The 15,572-nt window shown below is 39.7% G+C and overlaps 2 protein-coding genes across 4 annotated transcripts; both read right to left on the bottom strand.

Moving 5' to 3' along the window:
* Positions 1-1,723: 1,723 nt before the first annotated feature.
* LOC127669356 (olfactory receptor 10C1-like) lies at positions 1,724-2,716 on the bottom strand. Of its 2 annotated transcripts, XM_052163165.1 has the most exons (2): positions 2,350-2,689; positions 1,724-1,929 (listed from the first exon to the last, which is right to left on the bottom strand). In XM_052163165.1, the coding sequence occupies exons 1-2, from the start codon at positions 2,687-2,689 to the stop codon at positions 1,724-1,726; spliced, it is 546 nt and encodes a 181-aa protein (XP_052019125.1). The 2 variants fall into 2 exon arrangements, with proteins under 2 accessions (XP_052019125.1, XP_052019124.1); XM_052163164.1 differs by having other exon boundaries at positions 1,724-2,716.
* Positions 2,717-13,954: 11,238 nt separating this feature from the next.
* LOC127669360 (olfactory receptor 10C1-like) lies at positions 13,955-14,920 on the bottom strand. Of its 2 annotated transcripts, XM_052163170.1 has the most exons (2): positions 14,589-14,920; positions 13,955-14,156 (listed from the first exon to the last, which is right to left on the bottom strand). In XM_052163170.1, the coding sequence occupies exons 1-2, from the start codon at positions 14,918-14,920 to the stop codon at positions 13,955-13,957; spliced, it is 534 nt and encodes a 177-aa protein (XP_052019130.1). The 2 variants fall into 2 exon arrangements, with proteins under 2 accessions (XP_052019130.1, XP_052019129.1); XM_052163169.1 differs by having other exon boundaries at positions 13,955-14,920.
* Between the last annotated feature and the right edge of the window lie 652 nt (positions 14,921-15,572).

Here is a 15,572-nt window from a genome sequence, read left to right on the forward strand (position 1 = left end):
TCTCTGCATTCTTCTACACTGGGACAACAAGCCTTCACAGTTTCAAGGGCCTCTCCTCTCATTGATGTCTGACAAGGCTGTCCTCTGCTACACATGTACCTGGAGCCATGGGTCCCTCCATGTGTATACTTTAGTTGGTGATTAAGTCCCTGGGAGCTCTGGGGCTAATTAAAAATATTTTAATGTATTTTCCTTTTGTATTTCCTTTTAAAGTAGTAGAAGTCATAGAAGAAATACTTATAGACTATGAAAATATTCTGTGTCTCTTCAAAACATTAGGCACTGTTTTCACCATGTCAGTGAATTTTCCCTAACACTTTAGCTGTAATGGTCCTTACTGCATGTAAGTAGGCACAGAACAATGAGTCTAAGGAGTATATAAATATTGTCCTTCTGTTTGGATAAATCAGTACTGCAGTTTTACTGTAATGGTATTTTTTTTTATTTCTTTCAAGCGTTCTGCACATTTAATTGGAATTTTATTTTTGTTTCATTATATGCATAGAGACTCAAGATAATTATTTTATTTTGTGTATTATTATAACTTCTACCATTAATTGTTTTAGTGTCCTAATTGCTTCAACTTTGGCCATTGAAAGCTCTTCCATGTTGGCTCCTGTGTCTTTTCAGCATTTTGCATGTGCTTCATGATTTAGATGGTTTGTTGTTTCATCTTTGAAATGACTCTTCTCCTAGGAACTCTGGTTTCTTTTCTTATAGAATGACATCCAGAATCCAATTGTCTGACACTAGCTGAACTTTTATATTAGTCTTTCATCACTTGTAATCCCACTTAAATTCCTAGAGGGGAGGAGAAACTACTTCTGTTTCAAAAACCTGGTACCCAACCCCTGGAGTGTGGACTGGCCTAAGGATACACAGAGCAGAGGCTAACAATTCACTGCCCTGAGAACTACTTAGCTGTTCTAGTCCAATGCAATGGGTTTATATGCGCTGAGGAATATGGAATTGTAGCATAACAAGCTGAGATCACTTAGAAGAAATTTGTCAGACTATCTCCAAATGTATGTCAATTCATCTGCACATGCATACATTTTAGAAAATCTTGAAAATATACCAATTAAATTTTGTATACTTTATTTCTTCTCCTGTAATACAACTATTAATTGCTTTAAATTAATTTACATCTTAAAATGCTGACAATTATTTCTCATAGTTTTTCTTTAATGGTTTGTAGCATATAGGTTCAAAGTTGACAGTTTGCATTGTTGGAATGTTTCCATGTTCTGTAAACAGAACACACAAAAGAACTATTTAATTCTATATTACATATTTATATAATTAGGTCTGAAGTATCTAAAGACTTTTATGAGAGGAAATACCCTGCTTCACAAAGCTATTATTGCATTAAGTACCATGTTTTGAGAACTTTTGTAGAGTTCAGGGGTAACAGGTATATTAGGGACATATGGACAATGACTGAGAGCGTGTACAGAGGATTTTCAAGGTTCTTGAGATAGTAGCACATACTTTAAACACTTCCCAGACAAATATATTTAAGTAACGGACTAACTTACTAAAGTTATTTAGTAGCAAGTATACTTTTCCATTATTTACAATTAAAAATAGTGTTAAGTAAAGAGAATACTCTAAAATCAAAGTGATGGTTATTAAAGATTCTTATAATACAGCCAGGAAGAGCACTTGTTTGCTTACTTTGACAGACTGTGCACCATTTCCAATGAGGTTTCAGGATCCTCAGTTACTTACTTATTGTCAGAACTTTCTTCAGTCCCAGAGTTCTTCTCAGTGCTCCCTTAACTTCCTTGTTCCTTAAGCTATAGATGATGGGGTTCACCATGGATGTCACTGCTGTGTAGAAGAGGGCCAAGAGTTTATCAATTTCTGGTGAGTGGCTAGATTTGGGCCTCAAATAGGTAGCAGATGTTGAGCCATAGAAGAGTGTGACTACAAGTAGGTGGGAGGAACAAGTGGAGAGAGCTTTATGGCGCCCCTCAGGTGAAGGCATCAGCAGCACTGCAACCAGAATTCTGACATAGGAAGATATGATCAGCAAAAATGGACTAAATATGCAGAGGACTGCTGCCACAAAGATTGCAGCTTCATTTTGGGATGTATCTCCACAAGCAAGTGCCAGGAGAGGTGGAAGGTCACAGAAGAAGTGGTCTATCTCGCAGGGTCCACAGAAGTTCAAGGAGAAAATAAAATTGGTCTGTCCCAACCCTACAATACATCCCATTCCCCAGGAAACTATAGCCAAATGGGCACATACACCACGATTCATTCGAGTTGCATAGTGTAGTGGGGCACATATGGCCATGTAACGGTCAAAGGCCATAGCTGCCAATAGGCTGCACTCAGTTATACCAAAGAATATGAAGAAAAACATCTGTGTGGCACATCCCTCCCGAGAGATCTCTCGGGCCTCACTCACAAGGCTCTGCAGCATCTTGGGTATGACAGAGCAAGTGTAGCCAATTTCCAGGAGAGACAAGTTGGCCAGAAAGAAGTACATGGGGGTGTGCAGGGCTGAACTGGTACAGATGGCAAGGGCTATGAGTGTATTTCCTGTCAGTGATACTAAGAACATGAGGAGGATGAGGGTGAACAGAAGGAAGCATTCTCCAGGGACCTCAGAGAACTTGGCAAATGCAAAGCGTTTGACAGACAAACTGTTCTCTTGCCACAGAGAGCAGTTGATACTCATCTCCTGAAAGAAAGGACAGCATACCATTACAAGCATTCTTGTAGTTGAGAGAATTTATTCAGCCTCTATCTCTCTCTCCCCCAGTCTCCCTCCCTCTTGTGTGTGTGTGTGTGTGTGTAATAGATATATGGGCGTACATGTCATGTGTCTGTAATGTTCAGATACCAAAGATACCAATTTCAAGTATTTTTCTTTGTTAGTCTCCACCTTAATTTTTGAAACAGGGTCCACAGAAGTTCACAGAGCTATGAAGAAGTTCTGTGGGTTCACAGAACCCACAGAAGTATGAAAGTTTTGCCTTTCATACTCTTAGTGTTGGAATTATATCTAAATGTTAGATTGCCCAGTCTTTCACGGGTATTGTGGGTCCAAACTTTACTCCTTGCACCTGAACAAGTACACTAATCACTGAACCATTTATATAGCATATAATTTTATTAATTCTAGAGCCTCTTGCAAATTAGAAATTTGTTAGCTGAAAAATTAATTTTTTAAAATTCAGAAATCAACACTTACCCTCAAAGTTTTTTTAAAATCAAATCTTTTCCCTATTCATACTATTAGTTGATTTTTTTTTTTTTTTACAATTTATACTTAGTTGTCAGCTATTACATGACAAAATATTAGCAGGGAAAGGTGGTATATCCTTTACTCTCAAGAGTTGTTTGGCTGAGGGAGAAAGTCATTGTGAGTTAAATGATAGCCTAGATTGCAGAGTGATATTGTGCTAACAAAAAAAAAAAAAAAGGTAAATGGGTGCTCAGTTGTCCATTTAGTTTCCCTTTAGTCAATTGTCAATGCTAATATGAAAAGGTCCTTTCAAATTTATTTTTGTTTCTTTATTTCTGTTATCACTTGCTCTCTTTAACCATGTTCTCTCTTCTCTTCTCTTCTCTTCTCTTCTCTTCTCTTCTCTTCTCTTCTCTTCTCTTCTCTTCTCTTCTCTTCTCTTCTCTTCTCTTCTCTTCTCTTCCCTTCCCTTCCCTTCCCTTCCCTTCCCTTCCCTTCCCTTCCCTTCCCTTCCCTTCCCTTCCCTTCCCTTCCCTCCTCTCCCCTTCCCTCCTCTCCCCTTCCCTTCCCTTTCCTACCCTCCCCTTCTCTCCCCTCCCCTTCTCTTTCCTACCCTCCCCTTCTCTCTTCTCCTCTCCTCTTCTCTCCTCTCCTCTCCTCTCTTCTCTTCTCCTCTCCTCCTCTCCTCTCTCCTCCTCTGTTCTCCCTTCCTCTCGCTAATCCCCTCCCCTCCCATCCCCTGCCCTCCTTCCTCCTCTTTCTCTTTCTTTCTTGAGACAGGGTCTTACTTTGTACTTACCATTTTTTTAACTCAATATTTTAACTCAATAATATTACTTAGGAGTCAGGACCCAATAAGGTCCTGACTCCTAAGTAATATATTTTTTTTTGGAGTTTATAGACTCTCATTTGTCACTTAAATTTTCAGGTATATTTATACCTGTTGTATATTTTCACATCTTCAAGGAACCACAGTTTCCTCAGTGACATAGATTTAGAAGCCAAGAGAGAAATGTACCCACAGGTATGTCTGACTGGGCTTAACTGGTAACTTAGACTGCAGCAGCCCAATGCAAACATGTGCATAGGGATGAGGTCCCATGAGTCTGAGGAAATGGAGGCATTCCTTGTGGAAGAATGATGACAGTGAATACTGGCAACCTACAGTCTGTCTATGCTTGTTCATTTTATACTTTTAATACTTATAGGACAAGTAAAAAAATACAGCCTGTCATAAGTATATTTCATACCTTCCAAAGTTCAGAGTCAAATAAAAAATTGGAGCATCAGAAGGTCTCAAAATACTTTAAAACTATTATCTAATACAAATGCTATTCTGTTGAGATATTAGAAATACTAAATCACACAAAATGGAGTCAAAAATTACAAATCAGTAAAAATTTCTCTCCTTGTTATTTGAAATTATATTGAAAGTGCCAAAATTTGACTACATTTTCAATTGCTTTTAGGTCTCCATCAGCTGTTGAGGTCATCCTCAGGATGCAGAGATTAATGTAGTAGAAATCTGTTTGAAATTCATGCTAGAAAGTTCTATTTTCATAATGACCAATGAAAGGAGAATGCAGTCTCATGTACTGTATATACATACACACAAGTCCACATACAGATCTCAAGGCTCTTCAGAAAGATGGAAGTATCAGAATAGGCTGCAACAGATAAGCCTCTGTCTCTAATTTTAAAGTAATCTTCAAATAAAACTTTAGATTAGTCAATTTGAGCTGTTTCAGCTTAAAACTGTAAATACTTTGAAGCCCAATGTGAATACATAGTAATATGTTCATTAAAGTGCAAAAGTGCTTGCCCTGAGAAGCATCTTGTGCAGACAGTTAGGAACATTATGTGACTATCCTCTGGAGTGACCAATCTAGTAACAGAATGAAACCATTCACATACAGTTGTAACATAATATTTTCTGCCCCGGCCTGTGGGGGGTTTCGGCAGGGGACCCTAGAAGAGAGGGCAGAGAAATAGAGACAGGAGACGTGAAGAAGAAGGCCAAGACCAACTTGTTCAAGGACCCCCAAAACTGTATTTTCTCAGGCAACTTATACAAGCAGGGAAGAAGTAAGGCAAGTGGGATTTTCCATGTAACCCAGGCATTCTGCCAAGGGGAATCTCTGACAGCTGTAAGATGTTTTCTTCTTCTGGGAGGGCACAGTGACCATTGACCACCCGATCTCTCCAAGGTCTGTAGCTGAGGAGAAGTCAAAACCTAAGCCTATCTTTAAAATGGACTCTAAACATAAAGTAAGATCAGTTTGGCTCCTGGCAATTTTCTTTATCATTTATGAGTTTTGTTTAATATATAGATCTTCAGTGTTATAAAGATCCCATAAACTCTGGTAGTCTTTAAAAAATTAGGAATATTCGTTGGTGGACTTGATTCCTTCTCTCTCTCTCTCTCTCTCTCTCTCTCTCTCTCTCTCTCTCTCTCTCTCTCTCTCTCTCTGTCTCTCTCTCTCTCTCTCCCCAAATTTTTTTCTTCAGTGAGCTAAGGAAAGTATGATACACTGTTAATTCTGTTTCTGAAACACAGCAGTGTTTGTGTGCAAAAATTCTCAGGAAATACTCATCATCACCACCATGTAGTCACTATTTCTAAAATTCTATAATAGTATACATGGTTTGTGTAGATTGTTAGGAAAAGATTATCAGGAGGCTCACCTCTACCTTTCCAGTTTTCCCACAATTACTCATCACAGAACCATTTGTCACCAAGTAAATAACATGTTAGCTCAACACAATAGAAATTGTTGGATTACTTAAGTAGATTGAGGTGCACTGTGTAATGAGGGTTTCCACATATCAGCATTGTGATGTGCTGATTTCCCATGGACTTAGGCTCTTTTCTGACAAAGAAGCTATGATTCTGAGTTGACCATTACATTCCTCTGAGATGGAGATGTTAAATAAAATAACAGCAAGAATTCAAAAGTGTTTTGAGTATCAATTGTTCATTTTTACACTTTAGTTCACTTTCTCTAAGTCCAGTATTGACAACCTAGCTGTGGCACATACCTTCAATCTCGCACAAGATGTGAGAAGAATTACTGCTTTTGCTTCTGGTTAGCCAACTTCGGGCTTTCTCTGTGCCCTCTCCTTACCACGTTCTCATTATCATTTTTAAGTCTGTGCATTAAAAAAACCTTTGTTATAGTAAAGAATCACATCTGAGGTCAGGAGGTTTGTGTATCCCAGGAGAGAACACTATGTCCTTTGAGGCAATAATTCAGCATCATACACACACACACACACACACACACACACACACACACACACTCACAGGAGATGAAAGATGATAGATACAGGAAAGTAAATAAATAGATAGATGATAGGTAGGTAAATAGATGATGATGATAGTTGATAGATGACAGATAGATGATAGATAGAAGATAGATAGATAGATAGATAGATAGAGATAGACATATACAAGTTATAGTATTCACACAATGATATATTTGAGATTTCCACATTCTTGAAAACAATGTTTATAAATATATTTTACTGCTATCCGCTGTGTTCAGAGATCTGATTCTCTCACTCTCCCCAGGAGACTTTGCAGTTTTTTCTTACTGAAGAGTGTCAGAAGGCAGCCTGAATCTCCTCTTGAGAGTCAAACTGGACATCCCTGTTGGAGTTTGCAGACAAATGCTAAATTGGATGGAAAAGAAGTAAATCTAATTGGTGAACAAATCAGAAATAAATGTAATGAATGATGTCATTTAATAATAAGTGCTCCTGTATGCTCTGCTCATCCTGTGTTATGAAATGAAATGTGGTATTATAATTTATTATTTGGCCATTGGAAAATATTAATATAAATTATTAAAGTTTTCAATTTTCCAAGCGTTATCTAAAATGGTCAGGAAAACTAAATAATTAGCCTTCATGCCATATTCTTTTGATGAAACTAATATTTGTTCTGCTTATTATAAATTATTTAGGTTAATAAATTTGACACCTTCCTAGTCATATGTGATATTGACTATGTCTCTAATTATTTTTATCAAAAGTAGGTCCAATAAAAAAAGAGATAAAAGTTGTGTTAATGTAGAAGATATGAGTAAGGCACTGAATGCTTATTACAAAGAAAGACCAATAGCTGAATATCTAAGGTTTTAATTATGTAAAATAGGAATGATAGGGAGAATAATTGAGTCTCTTGAGTGGGATATGCTCTTTGTCATCAGGCTCTGCAGTGACTAAGCACAGTACCATCTACAACAGCCCACATACATGCTATCTCAGCATTAGAGAGAGTTTATATATTTTTGTATAAAGTTTTCTGAAATAAAACATAATTGCTTTAAATTAATTTTAACTTAGATATTAGCAGTTATTATTCTGAGAATGAGATATGTAGCCAAGGAGATTTCCATTAGTTTTACAGGGGAGGTTAAACAATAAAGTTATTTTTTTCTCCTTCATAGATCCTTGCTTCTTACAATGACAGAATAAGAACTAACACATAAAGTGTAATAACTCCATTTAGTTTGAGAACATATTTTGGCGTCTCTTGTATCGAGGTGCATCCATAACTAATTCTGGCCAATAGGATGAAAAGTACAATTAGTTAAATTTGTTGATTGATTGTCTGTCTCATTTCCTATACTACTGGAGTTTTTTGTTTTGTAAAACCTTATTTATGGTGAACAATCCTACAAATCTATTCATACAAAATCATAAGCTAGGGAGCTTGAGAAAAGGCTCAGGAGGGCAAGCTGCAGAAGGTCTGCATTCTTCTCTAGTACCCATATTCACCTCTAGGAAATCTGTTGCTTCTGGACTCTAGGCACCCATATTTAGTTGCAAATAATTCGTATTCTCTCTCTCTGTCTCTCTGTCTCTGTCTCTCTGTCTGTCCCTCTCCCTCTCCCTCTCCCCACCCCCCTCTCTCTCTGTCTGTCTGTCTCTCTGTCTCTGTCTCTCTGTCTCTCTGTCTCTCTGTCTTTATCCCTGCCCCACCACCCAATTTCATTAACTTAAAAGCAAGATCATAAGCCAACTCAGAGGTGGTTGTGCACACCTTTAATCTTAGAATTTGGAGAGCCAAAGATAAAACATTAAATCAGGAGTTCAAGGCCAGCCTCACCTATGTAAGATGTTATACTAATCATATTATGATGAACATGGTAATGGACACCTTTAATTCCAGCAATGGGCAGACAGAAGGAGGTGGACTTCTGTGAGGTAAAGGCAGGCCTAATCTACAGATCGAGTTCCAGGACAGCCAAGACTACACAGAGAAACTCTTATCTCCAAAAATCAAAAAAGAACAAAAAGTCTGTGGAGATTTTGATGGGAATTGCATGGACCCTATAATTTAATTTAAAGATTCCTGTGCAACCTTGTCAATGTGTATTTGTTAATGGAGTCCACTCAGCTTCCCTTGAATCCATGGATAAAAGACACACACAGAAATTCATTTTCAACTTACCTTTTTGGTATAATTGCTGGACACTACTATCTCCCACCTGGAAAAACATGTCCTTGTTATTACTCTTAGCTCTACACCTCCCACCTGCCCTAAAATTTAGTGGCCAGTACCATTTGGCCCCTGACCACCATCTATAGGAGTAGCCTATGTGATCATTCCATTTTGACATCTCACATGACTCCTTAACCCTTCCTCATCAGAAGCCTGGTGAAAATCTGTCTCTCTTTCCTTGCATCTTCATTTTACTCCAGGGACCACCTTCTGCCCAGCAATTGTCCTTAGCATTTGTCTCCTGGCTTTCTTTACTGACAGATCAAGAACCAACTGGAGAACAGGATGTTACCATCAGCAATGGCCCTACAGAGTCTTATTCAGAAAGTCTTCATCTGTACCATATGCCCTACTTTCTCTTCTAGTAGTATCAGGGTATCTGGTTGAGGTCTTTGCCCTTCTGAAACTATGTTTTGTGCAGCATAAAAGATAAGGATTGAATTCCACTTTTTTTTTGCAGTATAAAGTTCAGTTTCTCCAATACCATTTGTTAAAGATGCTGTCTTTTCAGTGCACATATACTTTGCATCTTTGTAAATTAATCAAGTGGCTATAACCATGGGCTTATAGCTGAGTCTTCAGTTCTATTCCATTTTTATCTGTCTGGTTTTGTGCCAGTATCATGTTGCTTTTATTACTATAGCTCTGTAGTGTAATATGAAATGGGTTACGATGATATTTTGGTTTTTTAAAGGGATTGCTTTGGCTAAACTCAGTCTTTTGTATCTCTATAAAACCTTTTGGATTTTTTTCTGTCTATGAGCAATGACATTGGGATTTTGATTATAGTTGCATTGGATTTATAGATTGCTTTTGTAAGGTGGCTATTTTCACAATATTGGTTCTTTGATTCCACGAGCATTGAAAGCCTTCCACCTTCTACTGTCTTCTTTAATTTAATTTAATTTCTTACTTTAGAGCCTTAAATGTTTTTATTGTACAGGATTTTTATTTTGTTGATTAGGTTTATTTCCACATTTTTTTAGGGGTGATTGTGCGTGGGATTGTTTTCCTGGCTTCTCTTTCACTCTATTTTTCATTAGTATATAAATAGGCTATTGTTTTTTTTTTTGATGTTATTTTTGTGTTCTGAAATTTTGCTGAAAGCATTGAAATTCTTCTGTGATCCTGATATATGTGGCTACTACATGTTCCAGGTAAAATATGTTTCTTGCTTTTTGGAGCTGACTCTTAGGAATGGAGATGGGCTGGGTGGGTGGGGGGAGGGCCCACAAGAAGGAAAGAAGCATGCTATTCCCCTAGGATAAACTCAGTCCCCTAGGAAAAGGGACAGAGTATGACAAGATGTTGCATTATGTTGCTGCCTGCAGCTACTGTGAACTGGTTCCTGGAAGAGAAGCTGAGGAATGGATGGGGAAGGGGCAAAAAGAATGAGGGCCAGGATGATAGTTTACCAATTGAGTCCAAAACTTTAATAAATGTCAGTCAATATATAGCTTGGAAAAAAAGCCTCCCTCCAGACTCTGGGCTGAGTTTCAGGGAAGTTCTTGGCTCCACTGCTCAGGCAGCTGGGTGGGTCGCATGCTTAATTCAGGAATTCATAGACCTGGAGGAACAATGAACTTCACCTTCACTCTGAGCACTTCACCCTGAATAGCACAGAAATCTCTGCTCAACAAAGACTGGGAGAAGAAGTTCACCTTGACCAATGTCAAGTTCACTCTGAGCATTCTACCCTAGGATAAAAATTCCTGCTGTAACCTACTTCCCTATTATGCCCTAATGTAAGATTCCTGCCCGAAGCCCTTGTCCTTGCAAATGTCAAGTTCCTACCATGTGGCATGATACCCCATTATGGCTCTGTACAAAGGCCAAAACAGGTAGTCTGCTACAGAGCTGGGAATGAGATAGGTGATTGGCTATGGAGAAGAGGAGGGAGTGTGAACATCTGAACCTCACCTACTTGCTTCACTGGCCTATTTGCTTCACAGCCAGTATAGGTTGGCATATTTTCCAGAAAAATCCAGATGAAGTTGGGTCTGGGATAAGAGAGTGAGTATGGAGGAAGGTTAAGAAGATCATCTGTATGGTGTGCTGGAGATGGGAGGTGATCTGCTACAGAGATAGGAGTGAGACAGGGGAATTGGATTTCATGGAAAGGAAGGAGCCTTGAAGATCCACAATTAAAGTATCTTCTTCCCAGGCAGGAGTAACCTACAGGATCCCAGAGAATTCCTGATGATGTTGGAGGCTGGGTGGAATGAGTTGGGAAAGGGAAGATTGGAGGTCTACATGATCTTTTTGAGTTAGGTGTCCCCCAATGAAATCCCTGCCTGATGAGGTCACCCAGAAAAATCAGAGTAATAAAGGGGAGTTGGAGGAACATCATCGCCTGTTAAGACTTTCATGAAGACAAGAGGAACAGCCACTACTCAGGCCTTGGTTCCTTTCTACTTTCTCACTGGTATTCCAGGGGCCATATTAGATCTAATGCTCTGTACATCAGATCAGGCCTCTGAGGAATTGTAGGAGCCTGTGGTGCTCCTCTCTCCAATCCATTTTTTCTTTACAAGGTTGGCTTCTACATCCCTGACAATAATCTGCATCTAACCTACCTGTTTCCCTGGCCTGAGTTGCCCATGGGTTCTTGAATATTAATATTTTAAACACTATTTTCAAAACTAATAGAGGCTATATGAGTCCTCCATATCAAGCTGAGCTGTCCTGAGCAGCTTCTATTGTAAGACCAGAAAAAAAAAAAAAAAAAACCCGAGGGTGCCCCAGCACCCCATGCCTCACCCATATCACTCACAAGAAATGGTCTCCATGCAATAAGCAAGAGGATTTTTATTCCAGAGGCTCTGGGGTCCACAGTCATACACGCGCAGAGGTAGAGGACTGTGAGACCCCATGCAACTGAAGTCAGAGGTATTTAAAACGGAAAAATCACAAGGCAAGGGGTGGAGGACAAATCATACAAGGAACTGGGGAAACTACAGAATGAGGAAGTCAGGCAATAGTTTATGCCTTAAGGAAGGTTAGAGATTATCTGGAGCAAATATCCTTGGGGCATTGTATAGTTAAACATTGGGCCTGTCACAGGGTCGGCTATCTTTCCCAAGCTGAAAGCAGTAAAACAAGTTACTCTGTGCTGGGTTAGTTGCTTAGGGGTCTAAAAACATTGAATTGGCATCTCTCACTATCCCAGGAGGACCTCCATTCTTTTGCCACCTCCCCCACTACCTTCATCAGACCCACTGAAGAATAGAAGTTAGCTTCCTTTCCCCACCCATCTTCCCTGCTTGTTGAGTCCTCTGAGCATGCCAAGCTGCCTTCAGCAGACAGATAACCCAGGTAGACCTCCTTTCTCTTGCCAATTCTCTGCATAATTTCATCAGATCTGCAGCTCCTGAACCATACAAACCTACAGATACTGAATCATACAGACCTGTAGATCTGGAATGATAAAGTCCAAGGATACCCATCAGAGGCATGCTATACCAGGACCATCGAGGTTAATCCCCCCCCTCCTAGTACCTACTACAACAGGAACATCCAGGACCCAAGGCATCCAGATGGCTAAAGGTCCATGAAAGAACACAAGCAACAAAGCCAGGTACAGAAGGTAAACAAGAAGAAAGGCACAGGAAAGGATGCTTGACACTCACTTAGAAGGGGGAATAAAAAGGTCATAAGAGGAAGATTGAGGAAAAAACTCGGTGAGAGAGGGATACAGTGGTGAATTGGGGAATCAGGTGTAGGGAGAGAGAGGAGGGATGACCAGATATCTGGGAGAATGAATGGAAATCTGCAACTGACAGGAGTGGAAAGGTAGGAGGTCTCTCCAGGAATAGACAAGACCTGGGATAAGGAAGGTACTCCCAGAATTGAGGGGGATGTCCTGAACTATGATTCACCATATTGAAGATATGGGACACCTCCTGTAGCCAGGCAGAAACCCCAGTGGAGCCATAGGGACAGCAACACACCCATATTAATTGTGACCAAAATTTATCCTGTCTTCAAGAAATGCTAACATGGGGGATATAGCAGAGACTGAGTGAATGGCCAACCAATAACTAGACCAATTGGAGACTCATCACATTGGCAAACACCAATCCCTGACACTATTCATGATACTCTGCTATGCTTGCAGACAGAAGTCTAGCATGGCTGTCTTCTGAGAGGTTCTACCCAGCACCTGACTCAGACACATACAGACACCCACAGACAAACAGTGGATGGAGCTTGGAGACTCTTATGGAAAAACAGGAACAAGGATTGCAGTATGCAAGGGCATAGGAACTCCACAGGAAGACCAACAGTGTCATCTAACCTGGACTCTTGATACTCTCAGAGACTGAACCACCAACCAACGAACATTGATGGGCTGGACCTAGGCCTCCCTGCACATAAGGAACTGATGTGTTGCTTGGTATTCATGTGGATCCTGAGCAACAGGAGCAGGGACTATCCCAAAAGCTGTTGCCTGCAGGTGGGATGTATTTTTATAGCTCTGCTGCCTTTTCTGACCTCAGTGGGAGATTTGCCTAGCCTCACAGAGACTTGAAGTGCCAGGGCTGGGGATTCCCTGGGAGGACCTAACCAACTTAGAGAAGAAGGGAGGTGGGATTGGGGGAAGAATTGTGGGAGGGGGTCAATGAGTGGGATGTAAAGTGAATATGTAAAATAATAATAAGAAGAAAGATTAAAAGTCTGAAAAACTGCCATAGAAACTCTTGAAAATATTTCTTATGCTATATTTAATATTTTAAAGCAAATCATATCAAATCTCAGTAGTTCAGGGTATTGTAGTATTTGTATATTTTTGATATATATATATATATATATATATCACAAAAGAATTCAGAGAGTTGGGTATGTGGCATTATTTAATAAAAATACAAATATTACTAAAATAAGACCCTTTATACAGTTACTATGGAATAAAGAGTGATATGCGATATGTCTTAATAAAGGTCCATAATCATAGGGACACCAGGCCTTGAATTTGCATGACATCTGAAAAATAACGTGGCTGTTTAGATTGATATCCTAGACTTAAACATAATGGAAAATCACTCTACAGTATTGTATTCTTTACTTGAATTCCTTAGTATTTGATTTCATTTCAGAATTAGCATTAGAAGATAGAGCTTAGTTGAGAGATACCTTCAAAATTACAAAGAGACTTGACATAAGGAAGATAGAAGAATGTACCAGTTTTTACTTGTTTAATCTGGCTCGTTGCATGTTCTTATTAGCTGCAGCTTTGCAAGCTTTTGTTACCTATTTATTGCCAGAGCTATCTTCAGGCCCAGAGCTCTTTTCAAGGCTGCCTTTATTTCCTTGTTCCTTAAGCTATAGATGATAGGGTTCAGCATGGATGTCACTGCTGTGTAGAAGAGGGCCAAGAGTTTATCCAGTACTGGTAAGTAGCTAGACTTGGGCCTCAAGTAAGTAATAGATCCTGATCCATAGAAGAGTGTGACTACAAGTAGGTGGGAGGAACAAGTGGAGAGAGCTTTATGGCGCCCCTCAGGTGAAGGCATCAGCAGCACTGCAACCAGAATTCTGACATAGGAATAAATGATCAGCAAAAATGGGCTAGATATGCAGAGGACTGCTGCCACAAAGATTGCAGCTTCATTTTGGGATGTATCTCCACAAGCAAGTGCCAGGAGAGGTGGAAGGTCACAGAAGAAGTGGTCTATCTCGCAGGGTCCACAGAAGTTCAAGGAGAAAATAAAATTGGTCTGTCCCAACCCTACAATACATCCCATTCCCCATGAAACTATTGCCAAATGGGCACATACACCAGGACTCATTTGGGTTGCATAGTGTAGTGGGGCACATATGGCCATGCAGCGGTCAAAGGCCATGGCTGCCAATAGGCAGCACTCAGTTATACCAAAGAATGTGAAGAAAAACATCTGTGTGGCACAACCCTCCCGAGAAATTTCTCGGGCCTCACTCACAAGGCTCTGCAGCATCTTGGGCATGACAGAGCAAGTGTAGCCAATTTCCAGGAGAGACAAGTTGGCCAGAAAGAAGTACATGGGGGTGTGTAGGGCTGGACTGGTACAGATGGCAAGGGCTATGAGTGCATTTCCTGTCAGTGATACTGAGAACATGAGGAGGATGAGGGTGAACAGGAGGAAACATTCTCCAGGAACCTCAGAGAACTTGGCAAATGCAAAGCGTTTGACAGACAAGCTGTTGTCTTGCCACAGAGAGCAGTTGACACTCATCTCCTGTAAGACAGAGCAGAAAGTCATTAGAACCATTCTTGCCTATGAGGGAAATTAAACCTTTTAAGATTTTAAGAGCTTCGGTTACATCAGAGACAGAATCTTTCTTGGCAGTCAGAAAATCAAAGCTTAGTACCTCAATGATTCATCCTCTCAGGTTTTCATTGCTCATACTTTGTTTATATCAGGTGATTTTCTGATGTGTACAAAAATTAACAGAGAATGATGTACACTGTAGTCCCAGCACTAGTGAAGCCAAGGCAGAAGGCTTACCATGAGTCTGAGTTCAGCTACACATTTGGAGTAAGCTATCAATCAAATAAGAATAGCAACATTAATTGTAGCTCTATATTTTACCCATTCTCATTAATTATCAGTGTTACCGAGAAGAGCTGTTCTCTGTGCTTTCCTGCTCCCATAGATACAGTGTCTTCAACCATTTTCTGTGTATATTGGCCCCAGATAATCTGTGATTGCTCTTGCTAGTATTCAGATTCAGGAATTAAAGGTATCATTTCCTCAAGTAAGACTCTTATTTTTGAACGGTGAGTAAAATCAAATGACAATTCAATAAATACATGGTTACTATAATGCATAGAATTAAGGGCAAGTCACATCCTGATGTCTGGGCATTAATGAGGTCATCAGAGAT

Source organism: Apodemus sylvaticus, chromosome 19 (assembly GCF_947179515.1).
Source record: "Apodemus sylvaticus chromosome 19, mApoSyl1.1, whole genome shotgun sequence".
Classification (NCBI taxonomy): domain Eukaryota; kingdom Metazoa; phylum Chordata; class Mammalia; order Rodentia; family Muridae; genus Apodemus; species Apodemus sylvaticus.